The 13,630-nt window shown below is 39.6% G+C and overlaps 1 protein-coding gene across 7 annotated transcripts in view; it reads right to left on the bottom strand.

Annotated features, from left to right (window-relative positions):
• Positions 1 to 13,630, bottom strand: part of LOC131064231 (uncharacterized) — a 102,519-nt gene that overhangs the window by 53,947 nt on the left and 34,942 nt on the right. For all 7 annotated transcript variants that reach the window (XM_057998326.2, XM_057998323.2, XM_057998325.2 and 4 more), the window contains exon 6: positions 7,619 to 7,669. In XM_057998326.2, coding sequence (XP_057854309.2) covers positions 7,619 to 7,669 — 51 coding nt within the window. The remainder of the gene's footprint in view (positions 1 to 7,618; positions 7,670 to 13,630) is intronic.

Here is a 13,630-nt window from a genome sequence, read left to right as displayed (position 1 = left end):
CCTGAAGTAGCAACAGCCATCGGCTCACCCAGCCTTGAATTATTGGCTCGTTTATTAAGTACATCAAGGCCTGGTGGTCCACATAAAACGTGAACGGTGTCGCCAGGAGGTAATGGCAAAACTTTTGTACGAAGTACACCATTTCGAGTGCCTCCCTCTCCGTTGTGCTGTAATTTCGTTCGGCCTTGGAGAGCAACCGGCTGGCAAAAAAGATGGGATGACCCAACCCTTGTATGCCTACCTGTGCGAGGGTGGCACCGATGGCATGGTTGGAGACATCCATGTGAACATGGAACTCCTTGTCCCAGTTTGGATATGCCAAGATTGGTGCACTCACTAGTCGGGATTTGAGCTCATTGAATGCCTCTTCCTTCTCTGTTCCCCACACGAACGGTTCGCCTTTCCTTGTCAGCCTATCCAGAGAGTAGGAAACTTGTGCGAAACTTTTGATAAACCTCCGATAATAGCCTACATGTCCAAGGAAGGATTTCACTCCCGTCAAGTCGATCGGACTTTCCATGTTCACGATGGCCCCTACCTTGTCTAGATCCGTTTTCAACCTTTCCTTGCACACGATGTGACCCAGCAACTTGCCTTGCGGTACCATGAATTGGCACTTCTTTGGATTGAGGGCTAGTCGGGCCCGCCAACACCTCTCCATGCATTCTCGAGTGCCTTCAGGTGGGTTTCTTGTTCATTGTAGATAGACCACTCATCAAGGAAGGCTTTAAAATTCTTGACAGACATCCTATCAAAAATGTGCAATATGATTCGTTGGAAGGTGGCTGGAGCATTACATAGACAGAAGGGCATCTGATTGCACACATATACTTTGTCTTCCACTACGAAGGTGATTTTCAATTTGTCCTCATCTATGATGCTGATCTAATTATAATCGGAAACCCATCCAAAAACGAGTACATCTTGTGGCCCACCACCTCCTCCAAGATACTGTCCGTGAATGGAATTAGAAAGGGATCCTTGATGGTTACGGCATTTAGGCACCGAAAGTCCACACAAATTCTGATCTGGTTTGCTTCCTTCTTTAGAGAAATGACGATCGGCAAAACCCATTCACTGGTTTCAACTTTAAAGATAATGCCAGCCTCCAGCATTTTCTCAATTTCCTCATTTACCTTCGCAGCATGGTTGTTGTTGATGCGATATGGCCTCCTCTATACGGGTTGAGCACCAAGTACAAGGGGTATTCAGTGTACGCACAATTCTGGAGGTATCCCCTTCAAGTCCTTGTACATCCATTCAAAGACGTCTTTGTACTCCAGGAATATTTTGAAGGTTGCTTCTTTTAGTACGGGATTCCAGTCATCCCCTACGAGGATCACCTTCGGATTGTCATCATTCCCCAGGTTGACTTTCTTCACATTCGAATCCTCGTACTTGATGGCCTTGTCTCGTTCAAACCGATGAGCGGGGGTATCATCCACCTATGCTATACCCTCTCGATATTCTTTGTACTCTGGAGGAAAGGTTACATCCTCTGTACTTCCGTGTGATTCCTCGATCTACAGCATGTGGCAGTCGGGGTGAAACACCTCATAGTCCTCCATTTGCCAATGGAAAAGCCCGTTGAGAGAGCTAGTTTCATCCTCCAAGCATCCGTCCAACTCCAATACCCCTTTGTCCTTGGGTTCCATCTTTCCCCTTCCATCTTGCAAACCCCATTCAAAATTATGAGTCATCTAAGTCAAAATCAGATGATGTCAGTTCCTCGCTTATGGCCTAGTTCCAGGTCAATCACATATTTATGGCCTTCACTCTCAATGGAGAGTGTATTCTTTTTCCAGTTATGATTTGCCTTTGCCATGATCAGCCAACCTCTCCCCAGGAGAGCGTTGTAGGCCTTCTTCTCCAGTGGAATGACGACGAAGTCAAGGAAGAAATGTTGGGTGCCGACCACAACTTTTTGTGTCATCACTGTTCCCAAGGGCTTGATACTATGCTGGTCGACACCTACAAGGTGGAATGTTGGTGGCTAGAGAGTTGGTTTGCCCAAACCCCTCCATATCTCCTCTAGCAATACGTTCACTCCACAGCCGCCATCGACGATGGTGTTCGTCAACTTTCGTCCCATTATCTCCATTTCTACTACGGCTGGCTTCCGGCCAATACTCACAGTGAGTAGCATGGGGTTCGTGGCAAACGTGCCAAGTGATTCTACTGCTAACATGAGTTCCATGGCAAACATGCCAAGTGATTCTGCTGCCGACATGGGTTCCATGGGGATGTTCCAGGTGATTTTGATGCCAGCTGGTGGTGTTCCTGGCTGATGGTGTTGTCACCGACTACATTTGTGAGAGCCATTTTCAATTATGGCATCGTCTGCGGAAGGTCGGTTACTCGTACTAGTACGGTGGCTTGCAACATCTGTTTGATTATAGTTTTTTTGGACTCTGACTTAAGTGGGGTACTAGCAACGTTATGTGAGGACATTCATTCTTCTGCCATCGCCCGTTCAACATCAGCCTTTGCTTCGCGGAGTCTTTCCTTCTCTGTGCAGGGGTCGGAGTACACTGCCTTTTTGCTCTACAATCTTATAATTGCCAATACCTCCTCGTTTGGCTCCTTGACGTCCAACATATTTACCCCTTTTTGCTTTGGGCAGTCAGTGTCCTCATGGTTCCCAGGACCGCACCACTTACACAACAAACTTCCATTATTGTTTTCGCTCTGACACTCCCGAGCAAAGTGGCCCCACTCGTTACATTTGCAGCATTGAATCATGGGTCGCCCCTTCGCATCATACTGGATTTTACTCATCGGCATGTTGTTATTGGACCGATTGTTCCCTCACCGATTATTGCAGTATCCCCCTAGTGAAGCATTGAAGTTTGTTGGTGGTTTAGGTGGTGTGGTTAACGAAGTAGCTTGTTCCCCTTGGGCAAAGAGCACTTGTGTGCTCCATGTTTTTAGATTGTACGGGCATTCCTTACTAGAATGTCCCAACACTTAACAGAAGTCACAAAAAGGCTTTCTTGGGCATGTTCCCTTAGTATGACCTTCTACCTTGCAATCAATACACCAAAGTTCTTTACCCTCTTTGCCACTCTCCTTGTCAGCCTTCAACTCCATCATCCGCATCATGTCCCTACGGAGGGCTTGTAAGGTTTTGGACTCTTCGGCGCTACTTCCATCCATACTGTCATCATCACTCGCCCTCCTCTTTCCTTTTGATGTTTTATTCTCGCTCTCAATATCCATCGCTCTGTTATAAGCTTCATCATTCATATGATGGCGAAGGGACCACCTTCATCTTTCTCTTGAGGGATGGTACGAGTCCCTCCACAAACCACAGTTTCTTCAGTCCATCCGCTGGCTGGTTTTCCATCTTGTTTAATAATACTTTCAGCCTACGATTGTAAGCCCGAACACTTTCACTTTTGCCTTGCTTGGTATTGTAAATTTCGGCCACTATCTCGTTGTAATCCCTCGGGAGTTTGAATTCCTCCTGAAAGGCCTTCTTCAGATCATTCCATCTTGTTTTGTGTTGGGTGTCGAGGTCTGTATACCAATCAATTGCAATCCCCTGAAGGGTGGCTGGAAATGCCTTCAACCAATAATCCTGGTCATCTTGGCCATCTGCCTCCCAAATGGTTCTACATGTTTTGCAATGTTGTACGGGGTCCTCCGACCCGTCTCCCATGAATCTTGGAAGCTTTTGTCTCTCTCGGGTATTCTAATTGTTCTCACCTGGAAGGTATTGTGTGTCGCTTGGAAGGTATTATGTGTCGCCTGGAAGGTACTGTATGCGTTCGACCAGATTGGACCATTCTACCCTACGAGTTTCGGTGCTTCTTTTGCACCCTCGGCCACATGCGACCTTTCTATGTGTCCACCTTTTGTGACTTCCGCACCTTGGTCACCTTCGTTTCTATAATCCCTCCTTCCTAGAGTCTTTGGCTCCGACCCTCCTATTTTTTAATGCTCCGCCAGAGACAAGTTCCCAATTCTATACAGATTATTTTCGAAAATTTCAACAACCTCGCCCTCTATGTCCCGTACTACCTCTTCATCACGTTCAGAGTGTTCTAAAGGATTGCTCTCAGACTCTGTTCCAGACTCTTCTCTCTTAGCCTCCACATACACAGTTTTTGCGTCTCCCGACTGTGGCTCCAACTCTTGCTCTGCCTTTCCGGACTCTTCGAGCCTTCAGCAATCTCCCTTAGCCGTCATCTCCTTTCACTTTGTTCTCTGATATGTAGGGATCTTTGTATCGACCCCTTGCCTACTTCTCGATTGGTACTAGTACGTCATCGGTCTTTGTTCGAACGTAGGAGCATTAATTGCTAGGGGTATGACATCTGCTCTTATCCCTTTCTTCCTCTTCCCTACGGCTCCTTTCTTCGTACCGATGCATCGTTTGTTGTCGGCAACGTTCACGAATGGTCTCTTCCCTTCTGTCTTGTCGTTCAATGAGATTTCGTGCCAACAACCTCGAAAGGCTCCCAAGAAGATCAAATACAGCAGGATTGACTGTGAGTTTGCCACGTACCGTGCCTTCAGGGACCGCTCTGTCTCGAGCTTCCCTCTGCATGTACTAGGTGACTGAAACTTCCCACAGATCCACCAAATCCTCCGTCAGTTGATCCTCCCATGCTTTCGCTTGTGTGACCTCGTCGTGTGCATCACTTTCAGTAACAATTAAGTGTTGATTGAATGGTCGGCCCATTAGTGTTTACCGTCTGCCACCATCTTGATCTCCAGAATTCATATTGGCCACAGCACCAAAATGTTTACTCCCTACAGTGTCAATGTAGAACATAGAGCAACCTGAATGGAAATACACAGATATTATGCATTAAGTTATTCATAGAACATCACAAGTTCGCAGTATAGCCAAAAAGATATTCTTTATTGCATTCAGTAATGGATGTACAATAATCACTATTGTCGGGGTTCCTTACAACAATACATATACTACTTGGCATTTGGCGGAGATACCAACTGCCGCAACTGCCAACTACCCCTACGTGACAGGAATCCCACATGGCCAGTTAACTAACATAAACAAAATATTATTCTTAGTCGGCATTTTACGGCCAACAAGCACCTTGTTGCATAAATCAAAGGATTGATATCAGACATAGCAGCATTATTCAGAATTGCACAAGCATATCAACATATTAGACACAGCAATTATTTCTATAAGCAATAAGTGGAATCAATTGTATGAATTGAAAGATTGTATTAGAGATAGCAATTCAATCACCATAAGCGATTATAAAACAACATTATAGCACGTCCCCCATTGTTAAAACAGAGGAAGCTATCAAGATCATCTCTGCATAATTATATCAGTTTATATCAGATATAGCAGTGACCTATATTAAATATATACATTATTCTTCGAAATAACATTATCATTATCTATATCTTATCCATTCAATAAGTTTATAAAATGGTATCATATATTGTAATTTATAGTGGTATTTAAGACTTTAAGGAAAGAAGTCTCTTGCAATTGATTTTTGCAAGCTAATTGTCTCAATTTCATAAGTTATCCCAAGAGGGGACATTACAATCATATTGGAGTTGAATAATATTATTTGAATATGCTAGAATAAATCACTTAAAGATAAACAAATACAGATGTTGGAAGAAGTCAAATCAAATCTACTGTTGCTATATGTTGTTGCTCCACTCTACAAATCACTTGTTGGTAAAGTAAACAAAAATACATTCAGCATAAATGAAATCCCTGAATAAGATTGCCCACATGAAACCGAAGGTGTTTTGTCCTCTGATCTCCAGATCAAAGGATTTTCACCTTTGACTCAACCGATGAACACGAAGTCCAATTAATACAGAAAATATGAGAGAAACAAAAGATGATAATGGCTATCCAAGAACCTCAAATTATAGTACAAGAAAGTCAACCCAAATCCCAACTGCCCCCACGAGTGGTCCTTTCACCAAAAATAGCGACTGCTTGTTTAAGTCATGATTCCTCCTCAAAATCAGTCCCACCTTTGGCCATCATAACATCCTCTTAAAGCCAACCTGTAACTCCTCATAGTGCTCTATCATAGAATCTATATGCCAAGTGTCATAGCCTCCTGCAAGAAATCCAAATTGAGAAATAATAATATTATACTATTTATCCTATGTTCCACTAAATCTACCCAGATAATTAATAAATTATGATTTCCTCAATAAGAGATGAGAACACTGTTTTGAATTTTTGAACACTAGAAATGAGTTTCAAACACCTGATGTACAAAAAAACAAAAAACACTTATTATGAAATATTTCCCTAACACTTACCCATTGCCCATTGGGAAATTTGCAAATGGGCTCATGACTCCTAAATATGATGAATTAATAAAAAAATGGACATGACAAGAACTGTCTATAACCTTTGTCAAAACTTGCACAAGCTGCTATGATCAAGAATTAAGATTGTTTTGGGAATGTTTCACGTTACATAATTAGTTTTTGACTAGAGAAAGAAAAATGTGGTTATGAGTCAAATGTACTAACGTTCTTATGATCCAATTTGGATTGAGTAGCCACTTCTAGATGGTTTCCCCTATTGCTGAGTGTACAAGTTAAAATCTTCATGTCATTTGTATGGTGGTTGAACTTTGTTGTTTTAATGGTTGTGTCCATCTTTTTTATGAAATTGTAGTACTTGTTTCCTTCCGACAACTTTAAGAACACTAATTCTAGCAGAATCTACATTCTATCTCTATCAATTTGAAGTAAAATTCAAGTAGGACAACATAATAATTGATTAATTTATATCAACTATTTAGTGCTTGAGACATTACTGAACCTATAACCTCTTCCCAAAGAAAAATCCCTCTTCTAAAATTGGCCCCAAAACCTGTTCCTCCCCTGGCAATTCTGTATTTGATGTTCTTGATCAGTTTCTCGTCCATGTATCATCTTCTCCTTCTCTAATATTTTTCCGAAGTGACATTAGGAAATCTATTTTGAAAGTTACGCACTAGAAAAGCAACAGGTTGTGAGTGAATTTAAGGCTGAGCTTCTCAAATTTATTGAAACCACTTGTTTTTCCCATTTCTACAGATGGTAATTTACTGTTTCCATATTTTTTAACCCATAAGAAGAGCTTTGTATAGCATCTGAAACTTGCTGTGAGATTATATTGTGTAGTTAAGCCACAATAACATTATGCCTGTCTAGGTAAATTTTTTGTTTAAGGTTATCATTGGCATTTTGCTTATATGCTTTGTTAAATGATGCTAAACATGCATATAAGACAGTGTCAGAATGCTTGAAAGAAAAAGAATCCATTCTGTGTAACTTGTTTTATATATCTTATCAACATAAACCAATAATACATATAAGTTATTGGTAATGAGCAGAAAACGCATGCATAAATCCCCTTTGCTCTACAAAATGTTTAGTTGAAATTATCAATTTTATTTAGTAAAACTAAATCTAAGAAAATGTAACCCTATGATGACCTAAGTAAAGATTATAAAATTAAACTCTTGCATTTGAAACAAGCCAAACTGTATAAAAAAGACAAATCTTCGTACAGTTCATAATTATGATACATAAAGACAAAGGTTTTTTGAAAAACAATTCATAAATACTGAATTTAATCATATATGGTTTAGAAAAAACTTACAGCAGGACCTCCATCACAGAACTCAATAATTCCACGTCCTATTACATTGCCCTGATTATTAAATACCAAAACTTAAGCAAATCGAATGTAGAATCTCATAATGCACCTGTCAACTTGGAAATTTAACTTATGACAAAACAAAAGAATGTGTTTGAACTGTCACAAAATTCTTTTCAATATTTTGAATAAAAATGATGATAAATTAGTCAAAAATGAAAACATGGTTCCATGCAACAAACAATTTTTAAAAACTAAACAATGGAAACAAACTAGAAAGCAAACAACTGCAGAGTTAGAAGACCATAGTATATACAAGATGAATAGTAATCTTCTTCATTAAAATATATAAAATTCAATACATAAACACTCAAATAAAAAATTTGATCACCAACGTTTAAAATTTAGAAGATGAACATGGCATCACATTGGGCCATATTGACAGATATATAGTTTATTGTAATGCATGCCATAAACAATGTAAATTAAAACTTATCAAATTCATTTTAACTTTCAAAGTGATGATTTCAACTGGCTGTCATGTATGCATGTAACTGAACAATCTTTAAAGGCTTAAATCAATTATCTTAACATATACACAACAAGCTAGCTTTATTAATATGACATGACATTTTATCATGAGGTGCATCTAGCATCTATTTAGGGTTCATTTTTATGTGTGGCACTAATCTAGACTATAAACAGAGGTAAATTAGAAAAATTTAATACATCCAGCAACATATGTGACTGGAATTCTACAGGCGTGCAAAGCGAGGAGCTTCAACAAGCAAGTGGAGCTGAGACAAGGCAAAATGGTGAAAGGCAGAGCAATATATAGTTATCTGAAACAAAACAAGGCTCGAAGAAGGCGATGGGTCTGTCCTTGGTCTCTAGCCTCGGTTTTGATCCCTCTTGGGGCAACGGCAGGTGGCACACAAAAGGGACTCCCTACTCCTACCCTACATGCTTCAAATGCCACAGACTCGATGGCACCAATGCCCCAACTGATCCCTCTCTCCTTCAAGACTTACAAAAATAGCACAAATCCATTCCATGAATGCAGTGCCTTTTGCAAAGAACGGATTATTTTGGTGACTCCTAGCCTTCTACCTTTGAAACTGACACCAAATTTGGCTACAGATACTTCTCAGGCTCCTGGCTCCAACTAAAACCCAAAGTTGAAAGTTTGTTTAACATTTGTAGGGGAGGGAGTAGCGTTTGGAGCCAGAAGCCCAAGGTGAAAGTTTTTTTAACAGATACTTCACGTTAGCATTCCAAAGAAGAAGAAAGGACGAAAATCAGAAGGAAAGAAACTACAAATAGAAGATCGAGGTACTGTTAATGATGGAACTTGATAGACCATGGATACCCTTCTCTGTAGGAACAGGCGGAAGGGAGTAGTCAAATGGATGTGATGACTTGATGTTGTCCTTTGCGGGGTTCTTGGTTAAGTATAGTGTCTAGTCTATACGTGTTCCATCCAATCCTATAGTCTCATATATGCTTCCTAGTTCCCTTTTGAGTTCTTTGCACCTATTATTTTCCTCTATCAATTCATTATACTTGTATTCCCCATCCATGAGTCTGAAGTTGTCATCTTGTTTCTCATTTGTTTTACATCGAGAGTCAGCCCTAATCCACAACTTACCTATCAAAAAAAAAAAAAAAACCGATGTAGCTTATTTTTTAAGGATATTTCAGAATAACTTTTTCATAGAGAAATGGAAATTTAGTATAAGTATACTTCAAATAGTTTTTAAAAAGATATTTTATATTATGAAAGAATAAGATAATGAATCTAGTGATTCCATTGTTTATATAACCATAAAACATCATAATTTACATTATTATTTTGTACAATAGTCTAATAGTGAGGATAGACTAATATTTAGAAAATACTTAAGTCATTTGGCTGCAGCCATCAAAAACTATCCGAAGTCATTTGACTGAAGCCATCAAAAACTATCTTAAGCCATTTGATTGCGGCCATTAGAGACTATCCTTATAACCTTTAGTGTGCTCAATATACTTTCATTTTGCATCAACATCTAAGTTTAACAAAAACTTTTGTACTATCCGGCAAGGAAGATTCCCTCTACAATTTCAAACCTTTCAATTTTGTATTTAAACAAGAAGCATCAAGTTTATAAAAAGGATGGTAACGTAAGGAATGAAAATATTAAGTTAGTTGATTTGGTGACTATAGAAGAAAACAAATGATCAAAAAGAAGGAAAAAAAATGTATATTGCTGTCAACAAATGACCAAAAGAAAATCATTGGGACTGAAGAAAGGAACATCCAATTACAATAGAGCAGCACTGCAGTATGTTATTGAGGTGATAACTAAAGTAAGCACTGAAGCAATGTAAACAAACAACGTGGGGGAAAACCCAAAGAGGTTAAACCCCATGCCACTGAATATTGTGCATGTAGAAAGGCCTTGTGAATGAAGGGCCCCTTAAAGAAGCATGGAGTGGATGAAACCAGGAGACAAACAATAGTGTCCATAACCATGAAAAGGATAATGCTTGGTAGTGTAATGGATGGAGGACCATTTTGCTTGATTTATTGTTTAAAGTTGATGCTCAAGGAAAAAGCCTCTTCTCTATTGATTTCAAACTTTAATTTGAAAGGTATGCCCTCATGATTTTATGCATTAAAAGGATATTTCTTCATTTGCCATGCCCACATCAAGTGGAGATATATGGTTTCTGCTTATAGAAAGAATTTTCCAATGAATTTTTGCATTTTTTTATGCATTATTTAATTTTGAAAAATACAAAAATTAGAGACAAGGTGTTGATGCGTTTTTATGCACTATGGAACACAGAATAAAATACCAAAGGCAATCTATCCTCTCTTGATCAAAATCGCGTCAGATGCTAAATTATGTGATCAACCAAGATGACTCCAAAGTTTCTATTGTCAAGTCTTGACTTGTAGATAGCTCAATGGTTGATGTGATTTGTTGGGATCACAAGGGGACTTACGTTGAACATGAATGTTGCTGGAACATGAAGACTTACTTACTTGGAAAACAAATAGCAAAAGGAATTAAGGGTTAAGAAAGCTAATCTAATCCTAAGAATTTAGGAACTAATTGTTGATTAGGTGTGACCAAACCAAACTTTGTTTCACCCATAGTTCCCAGACTCGGACTCGACTCGGACTCGGCAAGGCCAACTCGACTCGTGACTCGGCTATGACTCGGCTACAACTCCGCAATGACTCAGCAAAATTAAAAAACCCTTGAAATTAAGAGATTTTTAACGATTTAAAACTTGTTTCATGCACCCATTATTGAATAAAGCCCAATTATAATGTGTGCTAGCTTGTTATGCCATGAAAGGCATGCTGGTAGAGTATCTACTTGTTTGGGGCTTTTGTTTAGTATTTTCTTTGGCCAAATTGAAATTTTGGGAGCACCAACATGAGACATCATGAACATCTTCACTTGGAAACTGTAAGGAGTGCTTGTGTATGGTAGCATTAGATAGTGTGCTTGTTGAACTTAGGTTTTACCTTGGGACTATAGTTGACCTTGGTCTTTCTTGGACCTCTTAGTTTTTAGGCTATATATATGTTGGATGGAAGGGGGAATTGTGAGGACAGAAGGGTTTGAAAATATGCTCCTCAGAGACATGTCCCTTGCCAAAAATAACCTTCTGCCCCATGGGGGGTTTTTTTGGGATGTACAGGTAGGAAATGTACCCAACTCACCCCCTTTTTTCAAAATTTTAAGAAACATCCCTGTTGTGAGGTACTCACACATCGCCCCATTGCAAATGAAGACCCCCACTTTTTGCTTTCTATTGTTAGCTCTTTTAGTTTTGTTGTTGGCCGTTTTAGTGTCTTAGCCTTTGCATTGAAGGGATTGAGTTTCTCAAAGGTCATCAAGTCAAGTGGATCTCCTCAAGGTGGAGTGAAGGAGGTTAGGTCAATTGAATGATTAGGGGTTATTTAGATCATTCCTAGGGTTTTTGTGTACTATCCGGTCATGTTTAAAGTTGCTAAATCAAACCTTGGTTGAATGTATAGTGTCCTCCTAGGTCCCGTCCCTTACATCAAGGTCAAAGTGAACTCGCCTTAAAAGTCTGGAATGTCATCCTGATCCTGAAATGACCTAAAATTTGACTGTCTGGAAATTTGAAGGATCTTCCAAAAACTAGATTTTGCATTATAACTCATGGAGGTCCGAAACCACTCTCAAACGTCCTGACAATATATATGGAATATAACTTAAAGTATAAGAAAGAGAAAAGACATAAGGAAATGCCACTTATACTTAAATGTTATATTCCATATATGAATCCTCACGGAGACAACTTCATGTTTTTTTTGTTTTTTTCAAGACAAAACATTGACCTGTCGTGGCCGAGTCTTGGAGCTCGGACTCGGTGACTTTTGCCATAAATCGCCTAACTTGCGAGTCAGGTGAATTATGGTCAAAACTCGTCGAGTCCGAGTCCCAAGTCAGCAAAACTCGCCGAGCTTGGCTCGACTCGCCAACTCGGCGAACTCACCTAACTCGCAGCGAGTTTGGGAACTCTGGTTTCACCATCAAGAAACAATTACACAAAACTAGTACAATCTCCTAAGGATAAACGAATGATTTTCATATCATCAATGCACATCAACCACATGAACAATGAGAATGGAGTAATAGAAATTAAGCTTTCACACAAGTTCAGTTGACTATGCACTGCAATTTGCAATCAACAAATTACAAGTAGTATGAACATTAGGTACACCATTCATCAACAATGATATCTTCCATTCATCTAACCAACTTTAAAGAAAATGAGAAGTAGAGACCATGCAACATGTTGAATTAACATAGAGAATCCACCATAACTTCAATGAAAACAATGTCTCTTACAACAAGATCTTGGCAACAATCTTTGCCTTTGTTGCAAGGTGTGCGCCCTTGGTCTCCTTGTGTTGTGCAACACAGCGCTCAAGTTTGTGACATGGCTTAACCACCTCCTATGGATTCTATAAGTCTAGTGGTTGTATCGGGCATTAACAGGTCGATCTTTTGGTGCGACGGCAACCACACTTGTAACAAGTGGTATCAGAGCTTGGTCACAGGTTTAAACCCCTCGCTTGCACTAGGGGGGGATTGTTGCAAGGTGTGTGCCCTTGGTCTCCTTGTGTTGTGGGGCACAACACTTGGGTTTGTGACATGACTTAACCGCCTCCTGTGGATTCTATAAGTCTAGTGGTTGTATCGGGCATTAACAAGTCAATCTTTTGGTGCAATGGCAACCACACTTGTAACAACCTTCTCCTCCTATTCTAACTTCTACTTTAACTTCTAATTCCTAATTGTTGTCTATTCTTTCACTATTTTCTATTACTCTCCAATTGTTAACCTTTACAAATGGGATATTTGAGCCTTGTATAGATAGCTCTTTACAATGAATGGCTCATATTGATTCACAATCAATGGCCAAGATTGCAAGGATAAAACCCTAATTAGGGTTTGCTACAACAAACTCCTTTCGGCCAATGAGAAAATTTCATCATTTTGGACAAATGTCCATCTTTGAATGTGAACCAATGAAATATGAGGTTAGGTATCTTGAACTCTGTACATCTATAAGATGAGTCAAGTGCATTACATCTGGATGTGCTAACTTGGAGTCCTCTTGATTGGTTGAGTGATGACAAAGATGCCACCTTAGTCTGCTTGGTGGGCTTGATACCTCATCACAAGCAAGTTTGATGTTGAGCAACATCCCTTGATATTCAACATCTCCAAGCTTGGTATGATGATGATTGGCATCGTCATGATCAAATTGATCCTCTACCCTTGCTTGCCTATCTTGCCTTGATTGTTTAATTTGCCTTCCTGCTCAAAGTAGCTGACTTCTTGATGAAATTTGATCATAAGCTGCTTCACTTTTAAGTCTTTCTCTATCAGCTCCTCTAAGTTCCATTCTTTGAGCTTGTGTTGTGTTCTACATTTGTGTCTTCCTTCTTGATTTTCACTTGAACCTGTTAGTCTTTGC

The sequence above is a fragment of the Cryptomeria japonica genome, chromosome 6, assembly GCF_030272615.1.
Source record: "Cryptomeria japonica chromosome 6, Sugi_1.0, whole genome shotgun sequence".
Classification (NCBI taxonomy): domain Eukaryota; kingdom Viridiplantae; phylum Streptophyta; class Pinopsida; order Cupressales; family Cupressaceae; genus Cryptomeria; species Cryptomeria japonica.
Note: the sequence above shows the minus strand (reverse complement) of the source record. Positions and strands in the feature narration are given on the sequence as shown.